This window comes from Plectropomus leopardus, chromosome 23 (assembly GCF_026936395.1).
Source record: "Plectropomus leopardus strain MGB_pleo_1.0 chromosome 23, ASM2693639v1, whole genome shotgun sequence".
In the NCBI taxonomy this organism is placed as follows: Eukaryota; Metazoa; Chordata; class Actinopteri; order Perciformes; family Serranidae; genus Plectropomus; species Plectropomus leopardus.
Window position 1 is genome coordinate 18,370,094 of NC_142198.1, and position 14,093 is coordinate 18,384,186.

The window sequence follows — 14,093 nt, forward strand, 5'->3', positions numbered from 1 at the left end:
TAAACCTGGATCGACAACAGTTTTCTTGTGCTGCACCTTTCACAAGCATTTATACTTCTGAAAAAAATGGTTTGATTTCTTTCAAAAACATTTGGCAAGAAATGTCCTGCAAAATGCAAATACTAAGTAAAAAGTGAAAAAAAATGAGAAAGAAATTGGGGAAAATATAGAGTTAGAATAAGAATTATTGTACATTTGTTCCAGAAAGAATATATATATTAAAAAATATATTATTATTACTATTATTATTATTATTATTATTATTATTATTATTATTATTATTATTATTTTCCCTACATTTTCCCAGGTAATTAAATATGCTATTTTTTAATGTAATTTTATTGTAATTTTTTTTTTACTAATTTCTTGAAAAAAAAGAGACATTTACTCATCTAAACTAGGAGAGAGAGAGAGAGCATGTGCATGCATTTTTAAGAGTATAGCAGATCTGGGGAGGACCGATCACTGGACCTTATTAGGGGCCATTTTTGCAGGCAGGCCTGCTGCCAAAAAACATTTGATGTCTTCATAACTCAGTGACATATTTTATATCTCCTCTAAAAACTCACTTTTGTTATTTGCCTTTTTCTCATCTGATGACATAACATTTATTTATTTTTTTCCCCTCCACTCATGTTTTGCTTTTTGTTTCTTTAAATAGATGTCTGAGCTTCATCGTGCAGATTCATGTATTATGCGCAGAGTTTGACACCAGACAGCTGTTTTCACAATCTCGTTCTGAAGACGGAAATTGTCTCACCTCAAATCTCACTTGAAGGCATGTACCTACAAGATGATTTTGTAACATCTCAAAAGGTTTGGAAAGCAACCATGCAGTTTACACAAGTGTGATATGGAAACTTAAAACCTCCAGGTCACATTTATTAAGAATCAAAAGTGAATTAGGAGACATCTTGTGTTCAGCAGTTAACCTTTTAAAATGGAAAATATTTGCACAATCATTTTTGGATTTTCCAGTGAGAGACAAGAACTGGTCTACATGCAATTTTAGGTATTTTTAATGCGGTGGAAAAACCTCATCAGACCCACATTGATATTTAAAATAGGACAGCGGTGAGAGAAGTTTGGAATCCTTTTGTAAATGCAGGACTGCACTTAAGTAAAACACATACACAGAATAATTTATATGTACTAAAACACGTCATGTGTAGGTTGGGGGTGTATTAGGAGACAATGGATCCCTGGGCACCTCTCCTATAACAAGACACTCAGACTTTGTGGTAGTTTTGCATCGTTTTGTAGTCACCATGTGTGTCTTTTTGTGTCCTTTTTCTGTCTTTTTGTGTCTCCTCATGGTTATTTTGTGTCACTTTGATGGTTGTTTTGCACTTTTTTGTAGTTATTTTGTATCTCTTTGCATCTTTTTGTGTCCCTTTGTGGTCATTTTGAGGCGCGTATCAGTAAACTGTTTATTGTTGTTTTGTTTTGTCTTTTCATTACTTTAATGTCTTGGTTTCATCTATTCATTTCAGTTTTGCGAGACGGTTTTTGTAAAGGGATTATTCTAGTGAATAAAGTTGTACAACCACAACAAAGGCCGAGTCTTTTTAAGAAGTCTTGTATGCAGTGGTGTAATATAATTCAGTACGTTTACTCAAGTACTGTACTTGAGTATGAGTTTGATGTACTTGTACTTAACTTAAGTCAATTCCTTTCATGCCACTTTATACTTTTGCGTATCTACATTTCAGAAGGGAAAATTGTACTTTTTACTCGACTACATTTATCTGACAGCTTAAATTACTTTACAAGTTGAGATTTTTGCATGAAGAGTTGATAAAATATGTTTTGTTATAAATTAAACTACCAAAAAGTTAATACAAGTACAGCTGAAATTATTAGTTGATTAATCAGTTAGCCAGTTGACAGAAAATTAATTGTCATCCACTTTTATAAACATTAAAAGTATTTTTGTTACTTTATTTTATTTTATTTTATTTTATTTTATTTTTTCTACATTAGGTTTTAATTCTTTGGGTACATTTTGCTGATTAAACCTTTTACTTAAGTAATTTTAAATGAAGGACTTTTACTCACTTTAACAGTATTTTCACAGTGTAATATTAGCACTTTTACTTAAGTAAGGGAACTGCATACTTCTACCACCACTGCTTGTACGCTCCTACCCATAAACTGTATAAATATCTACCACATTTTTTTGTGAATTAAATTTATGTTGTATATTTATATGAACCAACACTGACACCTTGTGTTGAGAAATAAGAATTTCACATTAACTCGTTTTACACATTAGCCGCCATATATTATTATATGTGGGAATATATAAATGTAAAATATTATAATAAAAACTATAAATATAAAAATAAATATATAAAACGTCTAATGTGAAGAAAAAAGTTTTATGAATGAAATAATACCCGTTAAGCCCCGCCCCTCCCGTCATGCGCTGAAACACACGGAAGTAGATCAGAACTTGTCAACAAGAGAGGCCGACTGACATGGTAACGTTGTCCTCTCCTTTTTTATCGTTTATTCGTGGGTTTTAGCGCGTCTGGCTCACATTTTGTGATTTATTCGGCTACTTAAACTCTTCTTGTGGTTCTCTGAAACATTTAATTTGGGTGTCGCGGCTTAAAAAAAGCGTTTTAACGAAGACAAAAGTCAGGATGTTAGCCGTTAGCTCGACGGGATGCTAGCTGTTAAAGCGCTTGTGGCTGAGGACGGCTGCTCGCTCCTTCTCCTTCAAACCGAAACTATCCAATAACGTTAACTTAAGACGTTATCTACACTTCGAGGTAACTAATTTAGGACTTACGTGACATGTACTCGAGATCCTCATAGTTTTACTTTACTCGAAATATTAGGATAACTATTTCAGTGGCGATGATTTTGTCTCGGAAATGCTAGCGTCCCTGGCGTCATTGTTGAGAAGATTATAGGAAGGAAGTGTGTGTTTTGTGCGTGACTGTGTGTGTGTGTGTGTGTGTGTGTGTGTGTGTGTGTGTGAGGAGACACAATGTTCAAGATCAAAATAACGTCAACTTCAAAAGCACCGACAGCCATATCCATATGGTGTTTTCCTACCAGGGTGTATATAACAGTAATCGATGGATTATGGATATTATTGTGTAGCCCGGGCTATTATTTGCTTAAATCACTAAAGTCAGCAGGCCTAGAGGTTAAAGTGAAAACTGTGAAAAGTCTTTTAAAAAATTACCTTAAAAATTTGCCAAAATAAAGAAGAACAAACTCTAAAAATGAGAAAGTAAAAAAACAAAAAGAAGCAAGAAATGACCTAGAAAAAAAAATGTAAATAATTTTGTAAAATAATTTAAAATATATACTTTTCAATATAGTTTATTGGAGATCCCTGTAATTGTCTCTATCTTAACTTGTTGTGTCTGAACATTGGCTCAGTATTTATTTGCGATCATTGAAAACTACAAATAATCCCATTTCATACACATTTTTCTTTGGAAAGAATGATTTAAATGATTTACTCAATTATTATCATAACAGTTGACACTTGGTGTTCTAGCTACTGATTAATCAACTAAAAGACTTAGCCTCGTCTTAACTGTGACATTAGCAGTTTGATGTGTTGGATGGCTTATTTGTTGTTAGTGTTGTAGAGTAATAGCACAGTGAGGCTGTTTTATTATTTGTTTAATTATTATCTTTATTTGATATCATGCTTTCCAGCAGGAGGTTTTGCTTACAAAGTTAGCATCAACAAATATATGTAGGACTGCGCAATTAATCGAAAAATGATCGAACCTGCAACATGGCTAAGTTCAATATCCACATCAAATGTACAGTGTGTCACAATATGTCATTATAAACAAAGTGTTATGGTGCTACAGAGATGCCTAAAAATAATATTTAATGTAAGGGAACTTGCTTTTTTAGTCATGAAACTACAGCAAAAATCACATCCTCATTTTAATATTTTTTTCCAGTGAAAATCAAATGCAGAAATGACCATTTCCACTAAGATTGTGACTCTGTATCTGTCAAAATAACTGCAATATGATGTTTTTACATATCATACAGCCTGAGTTTTATTGTTGACAAACAAATCTAAAATGCTTTATTTATTTTTCTGTTCTTGCACTTTTCAGATGAAGTCTTCCTGAACAAACCCCCCAAAATGGCGCATCTCTGACATTTTATTTTTACCCTTTTAAAGTCTTCAGTTGTTATATAATTTGCAACATTTCTGAGGAAAAGCATCACCACAATGACAGTCACTTACAACCTTTGTGCCCTCCTAGCTTTCACCATAACAGGTGAGTGAATACACTTGAATCGGTGAGTTTAACTGTTTGTGTATCTGTCTGTTAATGTTTATCAAGCAAAGGTCATGTTTGCATTTCTCATGTCTTATAACATTCATGATTTATCAGCCTCGGTGATAAAACACCGACCTGACTCGTTCTGTTTCTGCTTTTTTTACGTGCAGCGTTCAGTCGTTTGGAGCCGGCTCTCAGCTTTGGTAAGAGACGAACTCGTCAGCTTTTCCTCATGTTGTGACCTTGGATGAACGATTTTTTGATGTCACTTTCTAGATAAATATGTCTCTCTAACCAACAGTGTGTCACCAACATGCTAACATTAGATGTCACCCTCAGCAAATCATATTAACCCTTTGAAAACTAGAGTGACATCACTTTTCTTGTGCTGCTTTCAGGCGGCTTTCAGTTTTTAAACCTTTGAACCATGAGAAAATTGGATAAGCAACTTAGCAAAGAATGTTGCACAAATTTGAAGAAATTAGAAAAAGATTTAGAACATTATTTTTAAAAATGCTACGGGAAATTCTCTAGTGAACAAAGCTAGAGAAAGTGATATTTCTATTGCTAATTATTAAAATCACATATTTAAATTTATGTTTATTATTTTAATTTTTTAGTACCTTTTCTTGACAGTTTCCTTTAAAAAAACAACTTTTTTAAAAACTAATTTCCAGGTAATATATTTTATGTATTTTTACTTATTTATTACTTATTTTTGGGTCATTTCTTCATTTGTTTCTAATTACCTTCTTCCAATGTGTTTGAAAGAAGGAAAGCCGATTTGCTCATGTTTCCGAAGCTTAAGCTTTAACTTAATTTGTATCTGTGTCACACTACTTCTCTTAACACTTCTTATCAGCTGTGTAACAGTATTATAATGTATCGGTGGTTTGAAATTAAGGTTGAAACAAAAATAGTCAGACTGCTGACATTTTCTGCCAACACCTCACAGGTTTAACGTCACACGCTTAAAGCTTCAAACACAGGGACTACTTTGACTTCTCTTAACCATCGGCCCTCTGTCTGTCCATCTGTCTGTCCGTCTCTCAGCCCGCTGCGGACATTCCCCCCAAATCTTAGACAGCAAAGTGGGAGAGATCAGGAGTTCTGCTTACCACAGCTGGTCGTACCGCTTCGGCGCTACCTACGACTGCTGGATCATCAAGGGCTCAGAAGACGAACCAATTGTTCTTAGGTAAAGGCACCATGGGACAGTATTCCCAAGATCATGAAATTCCTCGAAAAGTTATTGAATTAGAAAATGTTTTCAATCTCTGGGAATGATTTGGAATAAAGAGAATGTTTTGGAAAAGTTTTGAATATGCGTTCTTTTGAGAATTGTTTAAAATATGTTGATAAAAATTCCCAAACGTGTCTAATGTTATGCCGAATCTGGTCCTTGTTACTAATTTGAAATCTGTTGACAAAAATGCATGTTATTCCATATTCCACATGACATTTTTGCTTAAATGCCTGTCTAGTCACACTGGAGCAAGAGCCTCAATATTGCACTTATGATGACTATATGAGCCTAACATTACCTATTAACCGTTAACTTGACTCTTTACGGATAAAATAATTAAACAGGGAGGTTTATTTTAAAATGAAATTTTAAATGAAATGCATACGGATGATGAAACTTGATCACATTCATGCCAAAATCATGTAAGCGTCCAATATCTCCATAAAGCCACCTTTCTCAGTTACTAGCATTGCCCATCATGTGCTTAGAGATGTTAAAGAGTCTCACTGTAATCTAAAAAATGCTGCCTCGTGTCTGAGTATTTTTATGCAACTGAGATTTTGTGTTCACTGATTTGACTCTAAATTCGTTCTCAGCTTTTCCCAGTTTTCAGCCCGGTGTAGGAAGGAATGGGTGTCTATAAAATCATCCGCTGGCGGCGAGCCGTTTGTCCTTTGTGGCTCCAAGTTGCCGCAACCAATGGAGTTTCCAGGGGGGAATATCACAGTGGTGCACCACTTCCTCCCGCATCAGTTTCCTGTGTCGTCTTTCCTGTTGAGCTACGCCAGAGGTACGTTTTTGGAACATACAACAGTAAAAAATGAATATGGTGTTTCATTTTTGCTGCAAGTTTCAGTTCTTGTGAAAAGGTGGTCTTAGTGATCCCCTTCTGCTTCCACACCTCCAGACTCTGGTGAATGCCCAGTAACGTCCTTTGAGTGCCTGGGCGGACGCTGCATTCCTCTCTCCTGGCGCTGTAACGGCCAGGTGGAGTGTCTCAGTGAAGGTGCAGGCCTCGGCACAGATGAAAAGGGCTGTTACCCCGAAGAGGAGACCCCAGAACCCCCAAAGTACGGCAGCACGCAATCAGAAGAGGCCAAAGTAGAGGCGTACACAGAGAAGAACTACTACAGGGACTTTGAGAGACAACATGTCGCGGATTCAGAGTCTGATCAGTGGCCGCTGATGAAACCGATTGAGGAGGACGCCAATCTGGATCAGGAGCCTCAGAGTCGCAGGGAGCCCGTTGTGACGCCCACTCCCATCGAGTGGCCCTGCGGAGGGCTCCTCCAGACCTTCTATGGCACCTTCTCCCCTCCAGCCATCCGGGGCCCTGCGATGTTCTGTGTGTGGACTCTGGACCCTCAGGACTCGAGGCCGCTGAGACTGGACCTGCAGCAGCTGGTGCTGGGACCCGGGGACAGACTCACCGTCTACAACAGAGAGCAAGGCAAAGGAGACGTGATAAAAATAGTGAGTTTCTGTACCTGAGATAATGTGTGACATTTATTAGAGCAGGAATACAAAACTTGCTTTCCTTTAAGGCCACTTTTGCAAAATGGCCGGAGACCTTTTAGGACATTTTTAGGATTCTAGGGTATTTCTTGGATTTTAGAAATTTTCAAGGATTTATGACATTTTAAGGATTTTAGGATGTTATTAGGATTTTCAGATGCTTCTAGAACTTTAGCATGTTTCTAGAAATTTTAGGACATCTCTTGGATTTAGCACCTTTTCAGGATTTTAGGACCTTTTAGTGATACTAGGATATTTCAAGTATTTTGGGACGTTTATAGGATTTTAGCACATATCAAGGAGTATAAATGTTTCTAGGATTTTTAGATAGTTTTAGGACATTTTCAGGACTTAAGCATGTCTCGAGAAATTTTAGAACATTTCTTGGATTTAAGAATATTTCTAGGATTTTGGGATGCTGTAAGGATTTTAGGACATTAATGGGATGTTTTGATGCTGTTTTAAGCCCTCTGGCACCTTACTTAAAAAATACAAAAACAATTCCCAGTGTGAATCACTTTATTTTTATTGTGAATTAGAAAATGGCTGAGGGGGGCACCTAGCACCCCACTGAGAGCCAGATTTGGCCCCTGAGTATCACTGTATTAGAGCCTTCATAATCACTCTTTTGTTAACATGATGTTCCCTTTATCTTCAGATCACCAGCGCCTCCAATTACAAATCTGTCCAAGTTGAATCCCACACCGGCCTGTTGTCGATGACGTACGAGACTCTCCCTGGCTCGGAGGGGAGCGGCTTCAACGCCACGTTCCACGTTGGGACCTACTGCCCGCCGTGGGAGGGCCGGTGTGGCGGAGCGGCTGGAGGTTGCTTTACCCAGGAGCAGCGCTGTGACGGGAAATGGGACTGTCCTGAGACGGGGAAGGACGAGGAGGGTTGCAGGGGCTGCAGTCCGAGCCAGTTTGCCTGCGGAGTGGCGGGGCAGAGACCGGTGGCGTCCAGTCACTTTGCTGGCAGGCCGGTGTGCTACCCGGTCACGGAGAGGTGCAACTACCAGCTGTACTGTGCTGACGGCAGCGATGAGAGGGACTGCACCGTGTGTCAGCCAGGGACCTTTCATTGTGACAGCGACAGGTCAGTATGTGACGGACTGTTTATCTCTTTAGCTCAGAGAGGACGCTTTTTGTTTTTTATCTTTACCTTAGAACAGCCGTTGACAAATAATCTCACTTCAACATCCATTTAGAAAGTGTACTAAAAGTTCATTTTTACCGTTGAAACTGTGACTGAGCAACATTCTGTCTTAAAGGTCCAATTAGTGGCTGCTCAGCTATGGTTGTCTGGTTTTATAATGGTTGTTTTGTCAAATGACGTAAAATGGTTTGTGTCTTCACTGTGGTATCAGTGTGTAGGCGTGTCTTGGTTAGAAAAGGAGTGTGTGAGTCAGAGGGTGTGTGCAGATTTGTCACCATCTAAGAGTTGAGATTGACTTTTCTAATTTTAGGACCTAAATTCTGCATTTACTGTTTACTGAGTAAAATGTACATTATCTTCAGCTGTAATGATTCTTAAAACAATTCACACTTTAACTTATATCCAGCTTGTTGAAGTGTGTTACGCTGAGAATATTCTTTGTTTCTGTTTTCAGTAATTTGTTTGATTCTGTTTTGGGAATGCAGGGCCCAACACAAACTTCTGAAAGTAGTAGTCAGGCTTCACACTTCCACAAAGTTTCATTAAATTGGGCCCAGTGGTGTTTCTGTAATCATACTGACAAAAAAGCAGAACACAAAACACTGCATGCTTGGCGGAGGAAATAGATTATATCAGATACAACATATAACATCTGTCAGCACAGATATGTACACTGTCACAGTGTCTGATCATGTGCCATAAGGGTTTAAAATTGTGGTTTTATGATAATTCTTAATAATAAAGCTTCAGGATGATGTGGCTTTGTGTGAAACTGAATCTCTCACATTAATTGTTGTTTCACTAACACACAAATGGCCCATTGTCTCGTCTGCAGGTGTGTGTTCGAGAGCTGGCGCTGTGACGGCCAGGTGGACTGTAAGGACGGAACAGACGAGCTAAACTGCACTGTCATCCTGCCCCGCAAGGTCATCACCGCGGCAACGGTGGGCAGCCTGGTCTGTGGGCTCCTGCTGGTGATCGCCATGGGCTGCACCTGTAAACTCTACTCGCTCAGGACCCGGGAGTACAGGTAGCTATTTCTGATACCAGTTTTTCTTTATCATGTTGTTGCAGTTCAGTTCTAATACTAAAGCATTTTTTTAGTCATTAGCTTTTGGAATAAAATTTTGCTTCTTTGATGCAACAAAGTAGGGATTTAATTGTGATTTAGAGTGATACAGTTGTGCTAGTAATCTGAAGTTTGTTTTACTCACTACTTGCTTCAGTTGTTGTCAGCACGACCGGACAAGACCTCTGCAACACACAGCAGAGTGTCTCACAACACAGCCAACACACTCCATACTCGGCTCTTTATGATCAGAGAAACGATAAGCGCCAGGGTGTTGTAAACAGTCAACTTCCCACGTGCAGTTTGTCTCAGCTGAAGTGGGTTATGTCATGTGTTCTCCTCTTGAAACTTTTTTCACCACAGAATAAAGCAATCCTAAAACAAAAAAAAGTATGTGGTGTGAGATGTTAATGGTAGCTAGAAAGATAAATATAGTTTGACTGTATTATGGCAGCATGTGTGTGTGAATGCTGCTAAATGTGTCCCTTTTCTGGCAGTTTGTTTGCACCAATCAGCCGCCAAGAAGCGGAGCTGATCCAGCAGCAGGCTCCTCCCTCCTATGGTCAGCTGATTGCCCAGGGCATCATCCCCCCTGTGGAGGACTTCCCCACAGAAAACCCTAATGAGGTAAGACAAAAATAGACCATAAGAACTCATATTCAATAGTCTTTTTTTACACAGAGATTGTGCAATGACCACTACAAAGTCCCTTTTTTACACCGCCTTATAGACAGCATGTCGGCAAGTTTAACACAACCATAACAAACAAACCTTAAAAACTTTGGACAACTTTTGCACTTGCATTTTCATGAGACATATTATATTAACATATTATATCGTCGCTCTGCATTTGGGCAACCAGCTTTTTCTGTAAAAGCTGCAAATCAGTGGAACACTGTCTGACAGTGTGAGGAGCAGCAGCTCGACCAATGGTTTCAAATCCTCCTTGAAAAGACGGTACAAAGCTGCTCTGTACTCACTGACCTTTAACTCTTGATGTGCTTTTTGGTGTAATTTTACGTTGTATTGTCCGTCTTCTGTATATCACTGTTTATGATGTGCTTTTATGTGTGTCTTTTGTCTGCAGAAGTGAATTAGCTCTAAGGTATAATTCTGGATGGTGCATTGAATGGTAGCATTTATGTTTTAAATTACACATGGACCCTTTTTAAATAAATAAAATTATATATAAATAACTTTTAAAGATGCTTTAAAGTTCAGGAGAACAGTGTCAGTATGAAAACACCACGACTCATCCACACAGAACTCACTTTAGTACATAGCGGCCCTTTTGTTTATCTGTCTTTAAGTGCGTGCGCTCCACTTTAGCAGCCGTTTTAATGTGCAGCAGTCTGTGGGCTGAAGTAGGAAGAGTGTTAAGATAAAGCTAATGTGCTGTTACCGGGCAGGTTCACACTAATGTGCTTTACTATTAGCTGGTAAGGACGGCTGAGGTAGCGGAGGTGGAAGGATTAAGAGTATAAAACAAAGCTCGCTCTGTCTGATGGGCGGAAGCGGAGCCACCCACTCGTTCCTTAAACTTAGATAAATAAATAGATAAATATGGACGGATGTTGTGTTTCTTGTGCTGCATTCAGATGAGTTTTTACTTGCAATTAAACTTCTGATCAGAATTGTTTCGATTTCTCTCAAAAACTGCAAAAAAACAGTAAAAGGTGACAAGGAAATGATCTGAAAATTAGTTGATGGGATTATTGGATTGAAAAGGAAAATGTCCAGATAATTGTATTTATAATTATCTGAAGTGTATATTTAAAATTATGTTCCAGAAAAAAAGGCCTATACAAATCCTATGAATCAGTCTCAATAACAAATACTCAAGCCACGTAAACTTTCATTTGTTCGAAAAGGAGTAGGAAGAAGTACACACTTAATATTTGTACCACTATAGATACATTCACTTTCTACAGAAACAGCTTTCCAGATTTTAGAAGGCGTTTTAACTGTTTTGCTCCGCATTTCTTTTCACCCTCGTCAGACCTCGTCTCTGTCTCTGAGAGGAATCCTCCAGCTCCTCCGTCAGGACGCCGCCAACTCCCCACACCGCAGACGCAGACCCCGATTCGTCCGCCGGGCTGTTCGCCGCATGAGGAGGTGGGGTCTGATCCCCAGACCTCCCTCAAGGCCGAGTCAGGCATCCAGCTCCGGCCAGCAGCAGTCAGACGCCGCTCCCTCTGGACAGGAACCAGCTCACTCCACTCCCACCAGCTCCTCGTCGGCCGTGGAGGCGGTCAACCAGCCGGTGCCTCAGAAACTCGGCCTGCTGTCTCAGTCAGAGCAGCAGCAGCAGCAGCAGCAGCAGCAGGAAGCACCGCCTCCTCTTCTGCCGCTGCCTCTCCCGCCTGTCGCTTCCCCACCTCCACCTCCGTACGCTCCCCCAGCTCCAAGCCCGGTCACGCCCCAGACTCCTCCAGTCGCCGTCCCACCGAGCAGCCCCTCCCTGGCCTCCATCTTCCACACGCTGGGCCTGAGCATCTCCCTCTTCAGAGCCTCGCCCTCCTCCACCAACTCCATGCCCCTCTCCGCCTCCCCCTCCTTCTCCTCCTCTTCCTCGTCCTCCTCAGACGACGACGTGCTGCTTATCCCGCTGTCTGAAGACACCACATCAGAGGATGACGTGCCCATGCTCACCTGAATGACTCCCTGCTTCCTTTTATCTCCTTTACTCACTGATAAAAACTCAAACCCAGTCTTTCCACGTTTGTTTGAACTCGAGCACAGGCCACGGCGAGACTCACCCGCACTGTGCAAGTCTGGTGCCTTTTTGAAAATTGCTTTGAGTTGTTGGAATCAAGTATTTTAGCTTTTTTTTTTTTAAAAAGACCTCCTTGAGAAAGTTTGAAAGCATGGCTGACGTATGTTTGAGAGTCGGTGAGTATCGGACGTGCACTTACTTAACGCTAGGCTGCACATTGAAGGTAAACTTTTTGCACAGAAGAATCTTCCCTATCCAGAAACTGAGGCAGGCTACTGTCAGATTGAATGATTTAGTTTTTAGATGGAAAATATTATGTTGGTATGACTGCAACTGTGTGAATGCTTTTGCATTTTAAAGGAATAGTTCAGATTTTTGTAAGTAAGGTTGTATGAGGTACTCATCCACAGTCAGTATGTTACATAAAGCAGAGGTCGGACAACACAAGTCCAATTTGTAAAAAAATCAATATCAGTTTAAATTGAGCACTAAATTGAGAGTATTTTCACATTTTTATGCCAAATTTACACTGGATGCGGAAGTGCCCCCATGTGTTAATTGACACACAGCTTCCTGTCAGCAGTTGCCTGGCCTTCCACACCAGGAGCACATTTCTTTATGCTGTCAGCAGCAAATTTCCCTCTCTGCTCCTTTCTAATCACATGGAGAACTCTGTCCCTGCTTGTTTGTGTGTCTCTGGCTGTGTGTCTGAGTGTGTGTGTGTGTCTGTTCATCTCTCTCTCTCTGTTTAGACACGACTGACAAGCATTGTGGAAGCACTGGATGCATGATTTTCAGATCATGTGTAATCTGAAAATGCAAAATTTGGAAAATGGCCTAATTCTAAATATTTAAACAGATTATGCTCTCTATACAACTGATCAAATTCATAATATTGTCATTATTTGAATTTAAGGGGAATATTGGTTCACGTATAACTGAAGCCAATGTTATTTCACTGGTTTTCTCAGGCTTTGAAGAGAGCAATGTAACAGCTTGATTTTCTCATTGGAAGTCGCGTCTGACATTAAGGTAAAGCTATATACACTTAGACTGATTAAAAAGAATAAATTTTAGGTGGTCGCTGACCCCTCCACAGCAGGCAATTGCTTAACTTGCATGTCAGATTCCTCCTTCAGTTTGATGGGGTGCAGACTGTGTTATACTGTCTATGGACAAGTGCCTCATACAACCGCACTTAAAAACTGAACTATCCCCTTAAGTCTTACATTGACAGTGGAGTATGTTTGTAGATGTGGATTGTCTCCACATACTTCTGCCACTTGCATCGTGTTATATCAGATAATTCTACAAAATAATTCCCCCTATTTAAGTGCCTTTTGAGGAGTTTCCTGCAGATGGCTTGAGGAGATTTTTTTTCCTGAGATGCACACTGCACATCACGGAGGCACACGTTTTCTTCACATCATAGCACGCACCGACACATCAATGGCTTTACTATAACATGGGGAAAACATGCATGTACTCTGCAAGCTGGCAATAACTTTTTGGGACCCCTATTTTAGTGCACACCCAACATTTTGAGTACACACACACACAAAAGTGTACCCTCCCCAAATGAATGTATGTAATCTACAAAAAGCAAACGTGTCAAAAGACAATCTCTTTGGTGCCTGATTTTAGGATGTGTATGTGTGTGTAGTGTGCACGGAAAGATGAGGCGCCCCCACCGGTGATGAAAAGGGGCCCCTGAATTCACAAAAAAAAAACCTCAACTTGAATCTTTAACCCTTGAGGGGAAATCGATCATTCTGTCACGTTTTGACACAGACTTGTGGTGTGCCATTTGTATTATTGTACATTTTCCTGTGTTTTTATTTCAGCGAGTTACTTTTTTTTTTCTCTCTTCTTCAGTTGTTTTGCTTTGTTGAATGTATTAGGGTCGATGTGGAGTAGGCGGAAGTTTTAAATTTGCTATGTTATGAGGTAGATAAGAGAGAAAGTGATTTTATGGTTTATTAGGGTCAACTTCACTGTATATAAGTAAAAATGTGGCTGAGATTAAACAATTTGCACTTTTAGGTGTTGGGTTTTGTTTTTTGTTTGTGTTTTGGTGTGTTGGGGGTTTATGGAGGTGAAAAGGCACCTGACGCCTCA

General features: G+C 39.7%; 1 protein-coding gene across 2 annotated transcripts; it reads left to right on the forward strand.

Moving 5' to 3' along the window:
* The first annotated feature begins 2,435 nt into the window (after positions 1 to 2,435).
* Positions 2,436 to 14,017, forward strand: lrp10 (low density lipoprotein receptor-related protein 10). Of its 2 annotated transcripts, none has more exons than XM_042511869.2 (10): positions 2,436 to 2,483; positions 4,104 to 4,271; positions 4,445 to 4,477; positions 5,328 to 5,472; positions 6,117 to 6,310; positions 6,428 to 6,993; positions 7,694 to 8,130; positions 9,026 to 9,220; positions 9,757 to 9,886; positions 11,259 to 14,017. In XM_042511869.2, the coding sequence occupies exons 2-10, from the start codon at positions 4,223 to 4,225 to the stop codon at positions 11,913 to 11,915; spliced, it is 2,406 nt and encodes an 801-aa protein (XP_042367803.2). In that variant the 5' UTR covers positions 2,436 to 2,483; positions 4,104 to 4,222; the 3' UTR covers positions 11,916 to 14,017. The 2 variants fall into 2 exon arrangements, with proteins under 2 accessions (XP_042367803.2, XP_042367802.2); XM_042511868.2 differs by lacking the exon at positions 2,436 to 2,483 and adding an exon at positions 2,513 to 2,777.
* Positions 14,018 to 14,093: the final 76 nt, after the last annotated feature.